The sequence below is a fragment of the Megalobrama amblycephala genome, linkage group LG1 (genome assembly GCF_018812025.1).
Source record: "Megalobrama amblycephala isolate DHTTF-2021 linkage group LG1, ASM1881202v1, whole genome shotgun sequence".
Lineage (NCBI taxonomy): Eukaryota > Metazoa > Chordata > Actinopteri > Cypriniformes > Xenocyprididae > Megalobrama > Megalobrama amblycephala.
Genome location: NC_063044.1, coordinates 28,388,427 through 28,408,569, shown reverse-complemented (window position 1 = coordinate 28,408,569; position 20,143 = coordinate 28,388,427). Strand labels below are relative to the sequence as shown.

The 20,143-nt window shown below is 36.8% G+C and overlaps 3 protein-coding genes across 5 annotated transcripts; 2 read left to right on the top strand and 1 right to left on the bottom strand.

Annotated features, from left to right (window-relative positions):
• Positions 1-1,637: 1,637 nt before the first annotated feature.
• LOC125266753 (myeloid-associated differentiation marker homolog) lies at positions 1,638-4,121 on the top strand. The gene has a single exon (XM_048187724.1). The coding sequence runs from the start codon at positions 2,009-2,011 to the stop codon at positions 2,870-2,872; it is 864 nt and encodes a 287-aa protein (XP_048043681.1). The 5' UTR covers positions 1,638-2,008; the 3' UTR covers positions 2,873-4,121.
• On the bottom strand, positions 4,085-11,576 carry slc25a19 (solute carrier family 25 member 19). Of its 2 annotated transcripts, none has more exons than XM_048187704.1 (7): positions 11,416-11,576; positions 10,875-11,075; positions 10,292-10,447; positions 8,386-8,556; positions 8,049-8,223; positions 6,647-6,777; positions 4,085-5,071 (listed from the first exon to the last, which is right to left on the bottom strand). In XM_048187704.1, exons 2-7 carry the CDS (start codon positions 11,004-11,006, stop codon positions 4,895-4,897), a joined length of 942 nt encoding a protein of 313 aa, XP_048043661.1. In that variant the 5' UTR covers positions 11,007-11,075; positions 11,416-11,576; the 3' UTR covers positions 4,085-4,894. The 2 variants fall into 2 exon arrangements, with proteins under 2 accessions (XP_048043661.1, XP_048043669.1); XM_048187712.1 differs by having other exon boundaries at positions 10,875-11,036; positions 11,416-11,574.
• Positions 11,577-12,088: 512 nt separating this feature from the next.
• On the top strand, positions 12,089-20,105 carry jmjd8 (jumonji domain containing 8). Of its 2 annotated transcripts, XM_048187748.1 has the most exons (10): positions 12,089-12,289; positions 12,372-12,461; positions 13,951-13,999; positions 14,089-14,185; positions 14,538-14,606; positions 14,692-14,811; positions 14,905-14,972; positions 15,066-15,200; positions 19,705-19,717; positions 19,824-19,955. In XM_048187748.1, the coding sequence occupies exons 1-9, from the start codon at positions 12,201-12,203 to the stop codon at positions 19,705-19,707; spliced, it is 720 nt and encodes a 239-aa protein (XP_048043705.1). In that variant the 5' UTR covers positions 12,089-12,200; the 3' UTR covers positions 19,708-19,717; positions 19,824-19,955. The 2 variants fall into 2 exon arrangements, with proteins under 2 accessions (XP_048043705.1, XP_048043696.1); XM_048187739.1 differs by lacking the exon at positions 19,705-19,717 and having other exon boundaries at positions 19,824-20,105.
• The last annotated feature ends 38 nt before the right edge of the window (positions 20,106-20,143 follow it).

Here is a 20,143-nt window from a genome sequence, read left to right as displayed (position 1 = left end):
TTAACTTAGTCATTACTTTGTATTGTGTGAAGCTGCCTCCTTGTCATTTCTGACTTATAACAAAAACAGAACAAGGTCTAAAAGCGGCTGTGTGACAGCAAACAAACTAAACTTACCCAGAACTAAGTTTTTATAAGCTGTCGACTAGGGCTGTCAAATGATTAATCGCGATTAATCGCATACAAAATAAAAGTTTGAGTTAGCCTAATATATGTGTGAGTACTGTGTATAATTATTATGTATATATAAATACACACAAATTTATGTATATATTTGAGAAATACTTACAAGTATATGTATTTATTTATATTTTTATATTTTATATTATATATAAATAAAAATATTTTGTACATAAATAACAAATTTCTCTTAAATATATACATTAATTTGTGTGTATTTATATATACATAATAATTACACACCCACATGGAGGCGAACTACGCCCACTGGAGGCGAACATAATAGGCGACAGGAAATATAATATATAAAGCTGACATTTGGATATTTGACTTAAATGTTTACTGCACATATAGGCATACTGAGGCATACTGAGTGTCAGGATCCCACAATTTACCCATTCTTCCTGCTGATGCTTCACGTCTTATTGCTTGTATCCACTTTTGTCTCCTTAAAGGCTGGCTTTTATGGTTCAGTAGCTTATAAAATCTTAATTCTGGCTTTTTTAGCTTGTTTGCTGTACACCCTGTCACACAGCAGCTTTCTTGTCTTTTAGAAGTAAGAAATGACAAGAAGGCAGCTTTACACAATTCAAAGTCAATGGAGAGGGTTGGATTGTCCCCTGTGTGGGCATGGCCTAAATGCACTCTGTTTCTATCAGGATGTGAAGAGACTTTCAACCAGCATAACAAAAAATGTTTCTAGAACAAATCGCCTACCCTGAATTTAAATGATAGATAGAATTCACAATAAAATGAATAAGTAATGTGACACCTTTTGGTTGTCAAATGTTAGTGGAATATATTTTATGATCTTCAAGTTCCAACTATGATAAGACTTATGATTCTGAGTATCTCAAGCCCATTTCTGCCATGTAATAAAAAAAATAAAAATAAAAAAAATCATGCTTTGGTAAATCATATGTAAGAGATGAGATGAAAAGTCAAATTTATGAGATAAAAGTCATACACAAAAAGAGAAAATATTTATGATTTTTTTTATCTATTTACTCTTTTTATCTCCTAATGATTTTTTTTTTATCTATTTACTCTTTTTATCTCCTAATTATGATTTGTATCTCATAATTTTGAGGTTTTATGTCTTAATTATAACATTTAATTTCAGAATTTCACCTTTTTATATCATAATTTCGAATGATTTATTTTTTCTTACATTGTGGAGATTCAGTATCAAGTAAAACGGAAGATCTTAAGTAATGAACAGAAAAGCTCATTAAATTATTTTATTGTTTGCTTTATCTGCAAAGCGTTCTTGGTCTAAATATAACCCTAATACTCTACATCATACTGTTATCAGGACAAGTAAAATAATAACCCAAATGAAATCTTCATGTAAGTTCCTGTGATTAAACCAGAAGGTGTGTTGAGGAGGGACTGAAGCCCATAGGAGGATATTAGAAAGAGACCAGAGTTCAGGGTTTTGCATCAGCTCATAGGACAACAACAGACCAGCGACCAATGAGAACCTGCAGAAGGGTCATAAAAGAGATAAGCTCGAAATGGCTCGGTTGATGGTTTCTGCTCTAGTATCAACATAAAACGTATTTGCTGCCACATCAGAATAAACTGAAGGTTTACAACGAGGAAGAACTTTTGCCCATTGGTGTTTCAAGAATCCCTCAAGACTTGTGGAATACAAAAACCAGAGGGCAACGTGAGGAGAATTTAGATTGGATTTGTTATGGATTTGCTGACATTCATAAAACTGCAAAAAGAAGCTCAGAAGAATGTAACGTAGCTTCGAGCGTTGGGAAAAGGGCAACCTAAAAAGCAAAACATCAAGACTTTGGGATATGTGAAACTGTTTCATCATGTTGCACGTGGATTTCAGAACACTGATTCTGCCTGTTGGCATTGTGCGGATGCTGGAGGTGGTTCTGACTTGCATCTGCTTTGCATTGACGGCATCAGCAGGAGTCCCGAACATCGGTCAGTCCCACTGGGCCTGGTGCATGTTCTGCTGGTGCTTCTGCTGTTTCACGACCCTCCTCATCCTCATCCTGGAGTTCACCAACCTCAACACCAAAGTGCTCATTTCCTGGGAGGACTTCACCATGGCCTTTGCTATGCTGTCCACACTTATGATGCTCACCATTGCTATCGTCTATCCCACGTTCTTCGCCTGCTCCTCCTGCTCCAGGCAGATCGGGGCTTCTGCAGTGTCCTGGTTGTGTTTCGGACTGTACGCCGCAGAGGTCTGGTTGATCCACAAAAAACCTGGTGAAATCAGTGGCTTTCTCACCACCATCCCTGGTCTCCTCAAGATCCTGGAGACCTTCGTTTCCTGCATCATATTCATGTCTTTGAGCCCTGGCGAATATAGGAAGTTTCCGGGAACGCAGTGGTGTGTGGCCGTCTACTCCATATGTTTCATTTTTTCATTGCTAATTATTCTCCTCACCATTGCCAAGCTGTTGCATGTCTTTCCCTTTTCTTTCGACAAGGCGGTCATCACCTTTAACATCCTGGCCGTGGCTATGTACGCAACCGCTGTTGTTCTCTGGCCATTGTACGCATTTCACAAAAACTCACGTCCTGATAATTGTAACCACTGTTCATGGGATGATCTGGTGGTGGTGACCTTCATGACTGTCATCAACCTCTTGGTATACATTGGAGATATGGCCTACTCGGTTAAAATAGTATTCTTTACCCATCATGAACAGGGTGGTTAACCCTTTTGATTTACCTTTGGTTTCACAAGAAGAAGAAAAAATATCAATATGCCATGCCATTACTGGACATATGTATTATAAACTGGGACACCTTTTGCCATTGAGATGTCAGCAAGGGCGTCATGTAGGGTGAATTCAGGTTGATTGGGACACTTTTTCCAATTTATCTAAACGGCAAAGTGTCCCAATCACCCTGAATTAACCCTACTCGATATTTGACAGCACATTTTGTGAATCAGAGGTTCCTTCAAACCTAGCATAACCTTTTGGAAGCTACATTTAAATCCATTTGGCTAAATCGGTTTGAATGGGTATGATGCCACTGGATGACTGGGTAAAAAATGTCCCAATTAGCCTATTCTGAATTAACAGTATATCAAGGAGTGGTCATTAGCGAAACTTATGCTAAATTTCGCGGGCAAAGAATGTCCGTTGTCCATTTTCAATAGTGTAGCGACGCATTAAGCACATATTATTCATACGCCACTTCCAAACTGAGCAGTATTGTTCAACGCTTGTTCAAAGTTGAAAAAACTTGAATCATACGCATAATGTTTCGCTTCACGTGAAACAGATTGAGCAATGACTGCAATTCTCCCACGCAATTTCGCCATACAAGTGTAAATGTTGCCGCGCCCTATTTAGTCAGTCACTAGGCTACATCAAAAGTTTAGTACAGATTAGTTATTAATTCCCAGACAGTCGTACATGGTTAATATTTATTCATAGTAAACTGTTTCATGGGTTAATCATTAAAGCCTAGCCTTATATCACTCCAGGCTATAGCCTAATTTTGTACAGTGTTTTTTATTTTTACCAAATTTTAAATCTATTGTTGTAGATTCTCGCAGAAAGCTTGTAAAAGGTTGTATGATGTGAGAAATATTCAGAGATGCTTTGAAGTTTAAGAGATTTCTTAGCTGTGTTTTCAATTTGGATCCAAGTCACAGTCATGAAAATGTGAAGAAATGGTTATGGTTTACCCTGCTGATTTAATCTTCAAGAAATAATTACAATTAAAAATGTATAGTTTTACAATGAGTATGTGTGTGATTTAAGTCAATGTAATGATTTTTATACACATCAAGGCATGTTTTTGGCATTTTACCATTATCTATGACCAAAAATCTGAATATAACTAAAGATTATCTAATCATTAGGAAAACATTTTTCACCAAAAATGATCAAATATAAGCAGGACAGGACAGGATACAAAGAGAACCAGAATAAAATACTTTTATTAAAAAAATAGTTGCTTTTTATTTTCAATGTCACCCATTTATTTGCCCTAAATGTTTGTATAATATGATAAATATGTGTTTTACACGTGAGTACACAGATGTCAAGCACAACCACTAATATGAACCTTACTGTTGTCAGAAAGGAAGTGCAATAAAAAGATTTATGGGCACAAATAAAGCCAGAGTAACAGGAAACATGGATATTCAAACTGTTCCAAACAATCCTTATATGGTACATAAAATCTGAATGGAAGCATTTTTTCTTTAAATCCATCCATAAAATATTTTGACCATTCACCATCTGAAAACCTTAATGACATAAAACACATGAAATAAAATTATTTGTAGAAACCAGACAATTTATGCACCATACTGGGTATATGGTTTTTAAATGCAAAACAGTAAAAACTATAAGTTAATACATTCTGATTTCCAGTGTTAAGTTTAAAAACAAACAAACAAAAAAACAACAACAATAAAATAGACCCTCATGCAGAGTGCAAACAAAATACAGACATTACAAAACTTAAAATCTTAGTGTAACAATTCTAGTCTTCAGTCAAGAGAGACAAGAGGTAGAGCTCACCAATACGTGTGAACGGAGAACATTTCAGCTGATTGTTGGGTTTAGGCTTTAGCAGAGCAAGTCAGAGGTAAAAATATCTTAGTGGTGTGATAAAACAGCTGCCTGTAATTCTGAGAGCAGCTCCTGGTCACATGTCGAGTTCCATCGGATCTGATGATCTAAAACATCTCTCAAGTAGGTCTGTCTGTTTGCTCACTAACTGCTCTTGAGGCTCACAATGGCATTGATGAAGAACTCGTACCAGAAGAAGGTGAAGCCTGTGGAGAAAGCAGCCTTCAGGAGACTTGGAGAGAGTCCCTTAAAGTAACCCCGAAGACTTTCCTCTCTGCCGATCCTCACCAAACAGTCTACAAACCCCTGATATGTCCGCACCTTCACAGAAAATACAAGAAATAATGATTCATTTTTGGGGTTTGGGGTCAGTAATATTTCTTAATGTTTTGATAGAAGTCTTATGTTTACCAGGGCCGCATTTATTTGATCAAAATTACAGTAAAAACAGTAATATTGTGAAATATTATTACAATTTAAAATAACTGTTTCTATTTTAATTTAAAATGTAATATATTCCTGTGATCAAAGCCGAATTTTCAGCATCATTACTCCAGTTTTCAGGGTCACATGATCCTTCAGAAATCATTCTAACATGATGATTTGCTGCTTAAGAAACATTTATTATTATTATCAATGTTGAAAACAGTTGTACTGCTTAATATTTTTTAAGAAAACTGTGATACATTTTTTTCAGGATACATTATGTCTTTAGTTTCTTTAAAAAAAAAAGTCCATCTTACTGACCCCAAACTTTTGACTGATATTAATTAACATTATTGAAGGACATTCAGCTCAGAAAGGTATAAAAATCTGAAACCCCCATGAAATCAAAATTGAAGTTTTTTGGCTTTTAGTATGAATATGTTAGCCTTACTCTTATCCATAAATCTAGTTCGCTACAAAACAATGACAACATTTTTATTTAGGAGATATAAGCAATCATAATTTACAGTCTCTCACTTCCGCCAATATGAATCAATGATTTTCATGACATCACTCTGCACTTCAGCCTCTCACCAGATTTTCTGACCAATCAAATGCTCTCTAGAATCTGAAGTCCCGCTCCTCATACACAGCAAAATCACAGCAGAATTAAATCAACTCTATTTAGAGAGGGGCCACATGTACTCTGAGCAGTGTTAAAATAACACTGAACCAGAGTTAAAGTTAATGAGATAATTAAGCAATTAATTGTGATGATTGTGCATTAGTGATGAACACCTCCTGTTAACAAGCAGAATCACTGAAGAAAAGAGAAACACAAGAACTACAAGTCACAGCCTTATTAATTGCTTAATTATCTCATTAACTTTAACTCTGCTTCAGTGTTACTTTAACACTATTTAGAGAGGGACCACATGTACTCTGAGTAGAGTTGATTTAACTTTTGGGATTTTACTGTGTACGCTATAAACAGATGCTGAAGCTGCTGCTTAAATCGGTCACTTATTCACAGAAGTACAATTTTCTACATGGTGAATATATAGTGGATAGGTAACGATTCAGACAGTGTAAATATGCAATATATATAAATAATTATATATATGGAGGACATTAGGAGGAGAAACGGTTAGAGATTAGGAGGAAACTGTAGCTTAACTGAGCTCAACGGCTCTGGCCAAGCTGTGATATAAACAAAACACTATTGGCTATTTAAAAAAAGGGGAGGAGATATGTCCCACTCTGTCTTCCTGTTTCAGTGGAAATTACGTCAACACATTCAATAATGCTGCGAATTCCAAGGGACTTCAGTGGACCTTTAAGATTTAGATAGGAGCAACAGTAATATTGATGATAGCAAGCAGATCTAGTTATTATAGGGACAGTGATCAACCCCTGTTGGGTTTGAACATACAGTCTTTTGGTTAGCAGCTACTAGTCCATTCCACCAACCTGTCCAAACTGCATCCTGGCCTCTTCAAATCCACCCACTTGAAGTCTCTTTTTAATCAGGTCAAAAGGATACGTGAGAGTTTTACTGATGACGCCAGCGCAACTGCCACTGATGAGACTGTGTAAACCTCCTTAAAAACAGACAAAACACCACAGCAACATTTACCTCAGGAGCACAAAGTTTAAATTTCATCTGTTTTTATAGACATATACTTTAAGATCAGTGTTGTTGTTGCTAAATAATACTATTAACATGGTTTCTGGTACTTGAAACATAGGTGAAATAAAAAAAATATATATATATAAGAAGAAAAACATGAACTTAAAAATATATAAATGTTAGTGGTGCAACAGTATGAGTGTTTGTACTGAACCATCACGGTACGGATGTCACGATTCAGTTCATAAAGTCAGAGGAATAATACAGTCAGTCACAGGTGATTCACACTCCAGTCCAGAAGGGGGCGGCATGGTAATGCAATGCTGTTTATGTGTTTGTTTACGTGTAATCTCTCAACCAGTGTTTCAACCGCAGAAAGACATCAATAAAACAGCTTGAGAATAATATATCATGTAGCATTAGATTTACCTCAGGCAAGTCATTTAGTGTGCACAGCATGTTAATTCACTATAGAAATTAACTCTAGAGGGGAGCGTTTCACTAAATATATGCATTATATTATCTTACATATTCATTATATTTACTTTAACTGTTAGTTATGCCTTAATTAATATATGTTTAAATAAATTTGTCATGAAATCAAATTATGACAGTAACTGTGTAAAATATTGTTATAATTAGACTTAGAAGTTAATGCAAAACCTCCCTTATGTGTAATTTACATGTTTTTGTATTTGGGTGTTGATTATTATATCTAAAAATAAATGAATTTAATAGTTTGTGTTCTGTTGTTAATTGTAACCTTTAATATTATAGTAATGTGCAAGAAAGGGCTCGCTGTGTATACTGTGTATAGTGGGTTTTGGACACTGTGAACAGCATTAGTTGAGATAGATATTTTATCCTTAAGAAAATGTTAATTATAATTGAATTTATTTAAAGAGAGACACAATTTGTTCAATAAACCACTTCTAATAAAAAAGAATAAAAAAGAAGCAATTATATGTTTAGTTTTCTCCCCCCTGCTGTACCGAACTGTGACTTCAATACCGTGGTATGTACTGAACCGTAATGTTTGTGTACCGTTTACACCCCTAATAAATATACATAAATAAAAGCAAAAAAATAAAAATAAATAAAAAATAAATAAAATAAAACAAAACAAGACAAGACAAGACAAAAACAAACTAAAATTTAAATGAAAAAATAAAAATAAAAGCCAATTCAAAATATTAATAAATACCATAATAATACTAAAATGTTAAAGATGAATGATCTGACCTTTAGATTTGGCGTCCTTGTGCGCCAGAAGTTTCTTCAGGATATTATAAAAGAAGAACTGCAGGCCTGCATATGGAAACACCGCCACAACCGTGGGTGTGAGGCCCCTGTAGAAGGTGAAGAGCCCTTCTGAGCGAAACATTGTGCCGACCGCATGTCTGAGGTTACGATATACCTGCACATATGAGAAAACCTTTGAATCATGGGAAGACTCATCATTAAATACTATGAAAAAGACTTATAATTTATTCTCTGCATGAGTGGAATAACATGACCTTTCAAAATAAACTACATTTTTCATTCAGTTATTTATTATCACTGAGGTTTGACCCCTGACCTTGGGTTCACCCTGGGCAGCAAAGCGTGTGCGGAGGGTATCCAGCGGCTGGCAGGCAACGGTGGCAGAGCAGGCAGCCAATCCGCCACAAATGAAATGAACTCCTGGGGTCTGGCTGTTATAGGGGGTTTTCTTATGGACCAGCTCTGTTAAGGCCTCGAAACTCGCAAACTAGGACAAAACAGACAAACAGAAACAGTGAGGTTCAAGATGGCTACAATTTTGTGAAGGGTGACTACAAATGATTGATCTACCAATCTAAAATACCAAATACATTTAGAATAGAATTAGAACAGAACTGAATATTAATTGGTTTATTGCTACAATTTAAAGGGATAGTTCACCCAAAAAAGAAAATTCTGTTGTCATTTACTCACCCTCAAATTCTTTCTTCTGCTGAACACAAAAGAAGATATTTTGAAGAATATGGGTAACCAGACAGTTTCTGGTCCCCACTGACTTCCATAGTATTTCTTCAGTCAGTGGGGTCCATCAACTGTTTGTTACCCATATTCTTCAAAATATCTTCTTTTGTGTTCAGCAGAAGAAAGAAATCTACACAGGTTTGGAAAAACATGAAGGTGAGTAAATGATGACAGAACTGTCATTTTTGAGTGAACCATCCCTTTTTTAATGGCAGAACAGAATAGAATGTAACTTTTATTAATTTACTGCTAAAAGTAAAACTATTAAAAAAGTTTTGAAATTAAGCTGAAATTAAATATAAATATTAGATGAAAAACTTAAAATGTAAATGAAAAATGTTGCCTTGGCACGAACTGAAAAACATAACTTTAGGTTGAAGTACTAAAATTACAAAAAATAAAATTAATTAATGCTACTGTGTTTAGAAATATTTGTTAAAAAACTAATAAAAATCATAACAACACAACAAATTTACTAAAACTAAAAGGTAGTAAAATAAAAACTGAAAATATATATAAAAAAGTATTAAAATAGTAAATAACACTTAATAATACACTGATAAGTACAAAATTGATCTTTATTTATACCAACAAAACCATATCGGAATAGAATAGAATAGAATAGAATAGAATAGAATAGAATCTTTTTGCTACAATATCATGGTGGAATAGAGCAGAACAGGATCTTCATTTCTACCCTTACAATAAACATTTCAATTTCAAATTCAACTTCAACTTAAAGGGTTAGTTCACCCAAAAATAATGTCATTAATTACTCACCCTCATGTCGTTCCACACCCGTAAGACCTTCATTAATCTTCAGAACACAAATTAAGATATTTTAGTTGAAATCCGATGGCTCAGTGAGGCCTGCATAGCCAGCAATGACATTTCCTCTCTCAAGATCCATAAAGGTACTAAAAACATATTTAAATCAGTTCAAGTGAGTACAGTGGTTCAATATTAATATTATAAAGCGACTATATATACATATCACGTCAAACCACCAAACTGCTGAAATCACGTGACTTTGGCGCTCCGAATCATGATTCAACACACTGATTCATAACGCTCCGAAGCTTCCTGAAGCAGTGTTTTGAAATCGGCCATCACTATATAAGTCGTTATTTTGTTGTTTTTTTTCCACCAAAAATATTCTCGTCTCTTTATAATATTAATATTGAAACACTGTACTCACATGAACTGATTTAAATATGTTTTTAGTACATTAATGGATCTTGAGAGAGGAAGTGTCATTGCTGGCTATGAAGGCCTCACTGAGCCATCGGATTTCATCAAAAATATCTTAATTTGTGTTCTGAAGATTAACGAAGGTCTTGAGGGTGAGTAATAAATGACAGAATTAACCCTTTAAGGTCAAAAAAACTTTTTTTTATTTGATTTAACTGTTAAACAGGAAGATGACTCTGGCCACATCAGAAGTGTACATATTGACTGTATTTTATGTATCTCCAAAGTACCTGAACTGCCCCATAACACACAGACAGCAGCTGGGCAGGTATGTGTCCTTTCCAGAAAGCAGGAAGTCCTTCTTCAGTCAGAATGCAGCGTGTGGCCTGCCATAAACCCCAGTACTTCCCCTGCCGATTCCTCCAGGACACCTGCTCGATCTGCAACTGTGGGAGCAATGCACAAAAAGCTCAATATGATTCCGTTATATCAGAATTGTTTGAATTGTTTTGAAAAGCCTAACACTGCCACCTTGAGGCCTTTCCATCAGCTGCTAAATAAAAAAACTAATTCAAGCACAAATCAAAGCATTTATAACCAGTTTAAAGCAGATAAAAACACTTCTTTCAACTGAGCATGCTCAGTGCGGATGAGGATTTGGGAGTGGTTCTAAAATTCCACAGGAAGGAAGAAGTGACTCATGTTCGAGGCATGATGCTGCTGCTGCTAATACAAATCAGATGTACTGTACTAGGGAAAGACTAGCTTTAGTTGAATGTGTTTTCATTTCATGACCATGTACAAAATAACAATAGGGAAACTCAATCGCCTTTGGCTCAGGGAAATGAAAGTGAGGCAGTCAGAAGGTTGTACCTGAAACCTGATTTTGATGACATCCAGAGGGCTGATGAGGGCACGGGTGACCATGCCTGCCACCGACCCGGCCAAGGCAGCTTCCTCCGGGGTAAGAGCCGAACCTTGGGCGTTGGGGTCATATCCCACCATCCCTGCTCAGGTGGTGTGTCACAAACACAGCTGGTGCATTGGGGAGAAGAGCATGTGGATGGATGACAACTTCAGTGGAAAAAAAGGGAAATAAAACAAGTGATAAAAATTATACAATAAAATTATCAATATGACTGATAATATATAAATGAATGAAATAAAGAATAAAATATAAAGTATTTAGGCACCCAATCAACATGACAGCAACTGACAGCACAGACACAATGGCTGCGTTTCAAAACACACTGAGTTGCCTATCTAGACAGTGTTTAGAAGGGCAACTTTAGATGCTTTCGTCTGGAACGCGCCTAAAAATGTTGTTGTTTTGTGGTTTGAGACACAGCCAGTGTTGCCCCACCACTAAATATACTGAGAGCACAAGCTTAAACTGCTGGAAACGTACACCGACCTTTCCGGTGCGCACTTTTGAGTGAACCGAGTTCCTCGGTTGAATCCGCTTTTTCTGATGATCTCTTATGAGTGCACAGCAGTAGTACGATGTTAGAGGACACCTCATGTTCCCTTCATAATTTCTGATGAAACAGACCAATGACAGAGCCGCGCGACTGCATTTAATGACCGTGTTTGATTTCACACCGAGCACATTGGTTCCTACCTTCACAACTTTTTTTTTTTAATTATTTATTTAAATTTTATTTTATTTTTTTCATATCGAATTAGATCAGCTTTATCATCTTTAACACATCCAATCTCTGATAAATAAAATTTAATATAAAATTAAATATTAAGAAACAATATGATTTTTTTTTTTTATCTTGGGAGGTAATTATAAACAAACTTATCATTACAATGATTATATTAATGTTTTCTTTTTGTTCAGTAGCTCATCAAATACATATTCTCGTAAAGATGAGATTAAGTTTTGATGAAAATTAAATGCAATTATCCCCCCCCCCCCAAACCCCCCCCCAAAAAAATCAAATTTTATTTTCATTTTTGTGTACATAATACAAAAACATATAAAAAGAATATATTTAACAATAAAAAAAAATACAAAAATAAAATAAAGTCAGTATTTTGAGGCCCCGCCCACATCCTACTGTGGCCTGCGCTGATTGGTCACTGCTGCGCTGAATGCAGGAACTGAGGCTCGTGAGATTTTGAAAGTGGCTGATGGTGAATGGCGGTGTTTAAACAGCTGGTGTCATGTGTGTGTTCTCATAATGCAAAAACATGGATCAGAATCTCAGGGCTCTGTTACTGCTCCTGTTAGTGCTGTCACCGGCTTCATTTCACTGCAGTGGAGGAGATGATGGAGGATGGTGAGAGAGACATGAGCAAACATATCCTGTGGAGCACAGCTGTGTCTCAAGACCTATGCATGAAGTATGTTTTGTTTTTCAGGGGACTGGATTCCAGTATACAGGATGAAGGCGAATGCAACATTGAGATCAGAGATGTGAAGTCAATAACACACACAGAGTTTATTAAAGAGTAAGAATAACACATTTACACTTAGTTATTAATATTTAGACATTTAAGTCACGTGTAAAAACATGATTTTGTATTGCATCCTGGAAAACTGCTCTTATAATAATAATTGTAGGATATAAATAGTAAGATAATATTTACAGTTGCAAGAAAACGTATGTGAACCACTTGCAGAATCTGTGAAAATGTGAATAATTTTAACAAAATAAGAGAGATCATAATAAATGCATGTTATTTTTTATTTAGTACTGTCCTGAGTAAGATATTTTACATAAAAGATGTTTACAAGACAAAAAAAAATAGCTGAATTTATTAAAATAACCCCATTCATAAGTATGTGAACCACTGATTCTTAATAGTGTGTGGTTACCTGATGATCCATGACTGTTTGTTTGTTTTGTGATGGTTGTTCATGAGTCTCTTGTTTGTTCTGAGCAGTTAAACTGAGCTCTGTTCTTCAGAAAAGTCCTCCAGGTCCTGCAGATTCTTCAGTTTTCAAGCATTTTTGCATATTTGAACCCTTTCCAGCAGTGACTGTAGGATTTTGAGATCTGTGTTTTCACACTGAGGACAACTGAGGGACTCAAACTCAACTATTAAAAAAGGTTCAAACATTCACTGATGCTCCAGAAGGAAACATGATGCATTAATAGACGGGGGGTGAAAACTTTTGGAATTTGAAAATCAAGGTAAATTGTATTTAATTTGTCTTCTGGGAAACATGAAAGTATCTTCTGTTGGTTCCGAAGGGCAGTACTAAATAAAAAAAAAAAAAAGATATTTAAACAAAATAAGAAAAATTTGGACATCTTCATCCTGTTCAAAAGTTTTCACCCCCCAACTCTCAATGCGTTGTGTTTCCTTATGGATCATCAGTGAATGTTTGAACCTTTTTTAAAAGTTGAGTTTGAGTCCCTCAGTTGTCCTCCGTGTGAAAAGATGATCTCAAAATCATTCAGTCACTGCTGGAAAGGGTTCAAATATGCAAAAATGCTTGAAAACTGAAGAATCTGCAGGAGCTGGAGGATTTTTCTGAAGAACAGAGCTCAGTTTTTATCTGCTCAGGACAAACAAGAGACTCATGAACGACCATCACAAACAAACAAACAGACGTAGATCATCAGGTAACCACACACAGTATTGAGAATCAATGGTTCACAAACTTTTGAACTGGGTCATTTTAATAAATTCAGCTATTTTGTTGTCTTATTGATTTATATGTATACATCTTTTATGTAAAATATCTTACTCGGGACAGTACTAAACAAAAAATAACATGCATTTTGTATGATCTCTCTTGTTAAAATTTTGCACATTTTCACAGATTCTGCAAGTGGTTCACATACTTTTTCTTGCAACTGTATGTATAAAATGAATATAACTTGATTAAAAGGTTCAAAGACATATTATATGGGCTTGAGAAAACATGGATGGATAGATTTTATATCATTAATAAATATAATAGTTTGTTATTGTTTTGTGTGTTTGACAGGTATGCTTATGCAAAACCAGTTATACTCCGAGGACTAACAGATAACACCGTAAGAATTGCAGTTATACTGTATATCAGGTGTTTATTTCTCTTATTGATTATTTCCTAACAGTGTTGAGTTGTGATTGGTTGTTTCAGAAGTTTCGCTTCCTGTGTTCCAAATCCAACCTGGTGAGAGAGTACGGAGAGAAAACGGTCCGTCTCAGCACAGCCAATACACACTCGTACAGGAAAGGTAGACATATGCACACTTTCACATACTTGTGTCTTTTCTTGTGCATGTTCAAAGGGAAGGTTTCTGTGACTTTTGATTACATGATCCTTCAGAAATCATTCTAATATGATGATTTGGTGATCATTAAACATTTATTAGTATTATTATTATTATTAATATTATTAAGGTTGAAAATGGTTGTGCTGCTTAATATTTTTGTGGAAACTGAACATTTATTTGAAATAGAAATATTTAATTAAATTTTAAATGTCTTTTAATCAGTTTAATGCATTCATGTAAAAAATCATACTGACCCCAAACTTGTAAATGATGGTGTAAGTGTTTTCAGACACATTTCTTTGTCTCTCAACAGTGGATGTGAGGTTTGAAGAGTTTGTAAAGTTCCTTTTGACCCCTCAGTCTGAAGACACCCTGGGCAGTGGTTGGTTCTCTCTCATTTTCTACATACACACTCTAAACGTTTTTCCCTCTGTACACGATTATTTCATACTGTATGTTTATTTCAGATACGCTGTACTTTTTTGGGGACAATAACTTCACTGAGTGGCATTCTCTGTTTGAAGAGTATAAAGCGCCACCCTTTTCTCTTCCACTCATGCATCCTGCGTATAGCTTCGGGATTGCTGGTATATACACATACACGTTCTCCAATTCAGATAATTTGTGTTTTGGAGTGCACAAACTCATTTTCACCCAGAAACAACCTCTCTCTCCTGCAGGACCAGGTACTGGCGTCCCGTTTCACTGGCACGGCCCCGGCTACTCTGAAGTTATCTACGGCAGGAAGGTCTGTGGAGCTTTACACTTGTATGGATGTATTATTTACATCTAAATTTACAGCTTCTGTATACAAACAATAGTCCATCTTTGTGTTCTCCAGCGTTGGTTCCTGTACCCCCCTGACGAGGCACCAGAGTTCCACCCCAACCACACCACTCTGTCCTGGGTCTCTCTGTCCTACCCAAACCTGGAGCTCCACCAGAGGCCCCTGGAGTGCACCATACGACCCGGAGAGGTGAGGTTACCAAACTTTATAGTCAAAAGTGTGCAATTTGAACCCATTTAATGGTGCTTTATTTAACTTTTTTTTTTTTTTTTTTTTTTTGGACTGTACTAAAGCATAAAAATACCATAATATGTTTGCAGTTATTTAGAAAACATGCTATGTTCACATACTTGTTTCTCTGAAAAACAATGTTACATCCAGTTAAGCCGTGCACACACTTAACGATTGTAAGGCCGATTATGAATGTAAATTGATACTTATGACTGATCGCGCTCAAATGCGTCCAGTCAGAGCCAGTTGCGTTCAGTCTGCGATTACAGTCGGTGTTCAAATTCCATGTGTGAGTATATAAATCGGCTCCCGTCGAAGGAAACAATCGGTATGTGTGTTCAGTTCAGTCTTAGAATGTTTCAGCTAATCGTTAGGTGTGTCCCTGGCTTTATTCAAATTTCAAATGTGTGTTCCATGTTGGAACGTCTGTCTTTGTTTTGGTCTGCGTGATCCCGCCCACTGCCAATTTACCCAATAGTATTTCAGCACCCTGGATTGCCAGTTGGCGGAAAACACCGTGATGGAAGCCAGCAAAAAAACTGGGTCAGATTCCGCCTGACCTAAAAAGCCTCTGCATCCATCTAAAAATGTCTATGAACAGAGGTATATTAAAACACAGATAAATCAGCTCATCAACTTACAGTGTGTAAAGGCCCGTTCACACCAAGAACGATAACTGTATTTGCATCCACACCAATGAACGATAACGGTCTGTTTATTCTAAGCTCACGCACAGCGGTTTCAAAGTGTGAACATGTTTTTGCTGTTCTTGTTGCATTTACACAGCTTTAACCAGCAGATGTCCTCAGCATGCTATGTTTCGAGTGAATAGTTAGTGTAATCGATCTAATCTAAAGCCGAGTTCAGACTGCACGATTTTCAAAGCAGTCGGGTCACTGTTCTTTTCACACTGCATGACTATCTTGGCCAGCATTCGGTCGCTGCTGTGTTCAAACTGCACGATGGATCGGTGACAGAAGGTTTCACACTGCATGACTTTACAATAGGAAGAATCGCCGACAACTCTGTCTGGCACGCAAACTACGTTTCACAACCAAACACACGTGAGATGTGACAAGGAAACAACGCGCTATCACGCGTGCAGGACCGGAGTTATTATTATTATTATTATTAAAAACGGTAGCCCGCAAGAAGCTTGCAATACGAGTTGCCTGTGCGCTGATTTGCAGCGAATATAAGAAAAAGAAAAGAAAAATATGGAGGAGGAAATGGTTGGGGAGACTGTGGATTGTGTGTTCTGCAACGAGAGTTGGAGGTAAATAAATAACTTTTCAATGTGCTGCTGTTGCGGATGGTCAGGCAAATGTTTGTGTTTTGTTTCCGTTTGATAGAATTGTGTGAATGAAGCCATGCTTGCTGATGTTGTGGTCTGTAACTCCTCCCTGAACTCCCCGCTGCTCTGTATCTTGCTCTCTCATTGGCTGTCGGTCATCGCCGATGTAGTTTCCAGTCAGAACACTTTTCACACAGCAGGATTTTGAATCGCCGACAGGTCCAGATACGTCGGCGATTCTCTCAGATCGCGTCTTTGCTCATTCACACTGCGTGATTGTCACTCGCGTGAACGAGCACCAATTTGCCTGTGATTTTGGGCATTTGTCGGCAATTTCTCAAAACCTGTCGGCGAGCCAAAATCGGGGCTAAAATCGTGCAGTCTGAACTCGGCATAACAGTGAATTTAGCTGACAAAGTCAGTATAGTGGAATAAAAACAACGCCTAGTCTTTTTCACTGCAACTTCAAAGAAAGCGAGACAATAGCCGCGTTTCCACTGAAATTACCAGGAACAATTTGTCCCAGGAACTTTTTTTTCCCAACAGACCTATTGCTAGCTGCATTTCCATAGCGGTCTAAAGTACCTTGAAGATAGTCCGGTGATGTAGGACTGCACGCGACTTTCCAGTTTCTGCTGGATTTCGTCTTCCGCATATAAGCTCAATAAAGCCTGAACCTCATCGTCAGTCCATCGGTCGTATTTTTAAACTCCATTGTTGATTCGAATAGCAAACAACTTTTACTGCATGAACCGCAACAGACTTTTAAAAGTGGTGGTTAAAATAAAATGCTGTGTGGAGTCAAGTGCCCAAGTCCCACCCTCGAAAGTTCCTGAACTTTGAAAAAGTACTACCTAGTGAGCAGGGACTTTCTGAGGGGGATTTTTTTTTTTTTTTTTTTTTACCCGAAACTTCATTTAGACCCTGGTTCCTGCTGTCGAAAACACACAGAGTACCACCCCAAAGTTCTTAGTTCCTGGAGAAAGTTCCTGCAGTGGAAACGCGGTTAATGTTGTCAAAACTAGCGCTGGATACCTGAGGTAATTTTATGTTACACTGTTTTGCTAGCCTGGCATAATCGTTAATACTTCTCACCACTTATTCCAAGGATATGACCGATTGTTTTCATATATCCATTTTCTTTATCATTAAAGGTGCCCTAGATTCAAAAATTGAATTTACCTTGGCATAGTTAAATACCAAGAGTTCAGTACATGGAAAAGACATACAGTGAGTCTCAAACTCCATTGTTTCCTCCTCCTTATATAAATCTCATTTGTTTAAAAGACCTCCGAAGAACAGGCGAATCTCAACATAACACCGACTGTTACGTAACAGTCAGGGTGTATGCCCCAATATTTGCATAATGCCAGCCCATGATGTTCCCAACATTATGAAAGCCATTAGACAAGGGCAGCCAGTAACGTCTGGATGTGCACAGCTGAATCATCAGATTAGGTAAGCAAGCAAGAACAACAGCGATAATAACTGACATGATCCATGATATCATGATATTTTTACTGATATTTGTAAATTGTCTTTCTAAATGTTTCGTTAGCATGTTGCTAATGTACTGTTAAATGAGGTTAAAGTTACCATCGTTTCTTACTGTATTCACAGAGACAAGAGCCGTCGCTATTTTCATTTTTTAAACACTTGCAGTCTGTATAATTCATAAACACATCTTCATTCTTTATAAATCTCTCCAACAGTGTAGCATTAGCCGTTAGCCATGGAGGACAGCCTCAAATTCACTCAGAATAAAACTTTAACATCCAAATAAATACTTTACTCACATAATTCGAAGCATGCATACAGCATGCATGACGAACATCTTGTAAAGATCCATTTGAGGGTTATATTAGCTGTGTGAACTTTGTAAATGTGCTGTAATATAGTTGACAGCTCATGTGGCAGGGAGCACGAGATTTAAAGGGGCGCGCCGAGTGTAAATCAGTGCATAGTTAATGATGCCCCAAAATAGGCAGTTAAAAAAATTAATTAAAAAAAATCTATGGGGTATTTTGAGCTGAAACTTCACAGACACATTCAGGGGACACCTTAGACTTATATTACATCTTGTGAAAAAGCATTCTTGGGCACCTTTAAAAGGGGTTTGACTTGTCAAACAGTGGAGGCTTTTTCTGGACCTTGGCGATTAACTTATCCGCAATGTCGTCTGCCATTTTAGATGATAGAATAGAATAGATTCTGATTGGCTGTCAGTGTTTAATTGTTCAACAGCTGGAAAAAAATCATTCTGTAAGTGATCCCAATGATACCGTTTCTCTATATCGTTATAGCTGTGGTGTGAACAGTGCTATTCTTTTATATGTAGAATGACTGTTAGAACTTTATCTTTATCATTTTCTTTATAGTTATTGTTCTTGGTGTGAACGGGCCTGAAGTCTCCTCGCCTTCCATTGTAAATTCATTTGCTCCTGTTGCGTGTCCTCAATCTGGCAGAGCTTCGAGTCAGAGGACGAGGAGGCGGGTCAAACAACTCTCTCCAATATTTTGAATTTGGACTGCAGTACCCATTTCAACCACTTGCTTGTCAATATTACATACTGCACCTTTAAGGCACTGACATACTTCAAGCGAAATCAAAGAACTAATTGGTGTGACGTCATTTCGAACAAAATAAGGCCAAAACATAAAATTATGTAATAAGTGGGTGTGGCTTGGAGGCTCCGCCTTCTATGACGTGGAAATCTTATCTGGTTCATTTCTTCTGTTCAGTCTGTCGCAATCAGACGTCCATGAGTAAAAACGTGAACACACTGGAGAGCCGCTTTATAGTAGAAATTAAAGTTGCAAGTCTAAATGAAAGAGACACTGTTTGATTCTGTAAAGCTACTTGCTATAAAGCAATCTATTGTATAAAGTGCTGTATAAATAAATGTGACATGACTTTACTGGAGTGCTGAATTGCAGAGCTGGTGTAAACATCCACACCACTACGATCACATGCTTTCTTAACTGCTGTTTTGTCACCACTGTCATTTTTGTTGTTCATTTTGTTATTGAGAGGAAAACGCACAGCACATATTTACATATTCATCTAAACGTTGCTATCAGCAGTGTGGACGGCTTCTGGATGTTCGTTGACAGAATATCGCTGCTCGGGTGTTTCTAACTTTTTTTTTTTTTTTTTTTTATCTCTAGTGAAGAATACACTGTAAGTCAGGACCTTTACACACTTCACTAATAGGCACTAAGTAAGAGTGGAGGTAGAGTCAAAATTTACGCGTATTCCAGAGATTAAACTGTGTGTTTTTGTGCAGGTGCTGTTTTTTCCAGACCGCTGGTGGCATGCCACTCTAAATCTGGACACCAGCGTCTTCATTTCAACTTTTCTGGGTTAAAGACTGATGTGGCGGACACACACCATGTCTGTTTGACTTGATGGACCCATAAAGGATTCAGTTGCTCAGAGGACCAGCAGTTTGACAAAGCCATCTGATTTTATGAAGAAAAAAAAATATTTATAAAACCTAATTTTAATGTGAGATTATGAAGTAAATTTTGTAAATGCGTTTTCAATAAAGTTGTGCTTTAGAGACTTATGATTTAAATGCTTTGTGTTGGTTTTTAAAGATGCTTT

What these genes read in the sequence shown, in the direction of transcription:
- LOC125266753 (XM_048187724.1), top strand. Translation starts at nt 2,009, where the DNA reads ATGTTGCACGTGGATTTCAGAACACTGATTCTGCCTGTTGGCATTGTG.
- slc25a19 (XM_048187704.1), bottom strand. Translation starts at nt 11,006, where the DNA reads ATGGTGGGATATGACCCCAACGCCCAAGGTTCGGCTCTTACCCCGGAG. An exon ending in TCATCAAAATCAGGTTTCAG is followed by an intron (nt 10,448 to 10,874) that starts GTACAACCTTCT and finishes TTGCTCCCACAG; the next exon opens with TTGCAGATCGAGCAGGTGTC. An exon ending in CCAGGATGCAGTTTGGACAG is followed by an intron (nt 5,072 to 6,646) that starts GTTGGTGGAATG and finishes TTTTCTGTGAAG; the next exon opens with GTGCGGACATATCAGGGGTT.
- jmjd8 (XM_048187739.1), top strand. Translation starts at nt 12,201, where the DNA reads ATGGATCAGAATCTCAGGGCTCTGTTACTGCTCCTGTTAGTGCTGTCA. An exon ending in TACACACTCGTACAGGAAAG is followed by an intron (nt 14,186 to 14,537) that starts GTAGACATATGC and finishes GTCTCTCAACAG; the next exon opens with TGGATGTGAGGTTTGAAGAG. An exon ending in GCACCATACGACCCGGAGAG is followed by an intron (nt 15,201 to 19,823) that starts GTGAGGTTACCA and finishes GTTTTTGTGCAG; the next exon opens with GTGCTGTTTTTTCCAGACCG.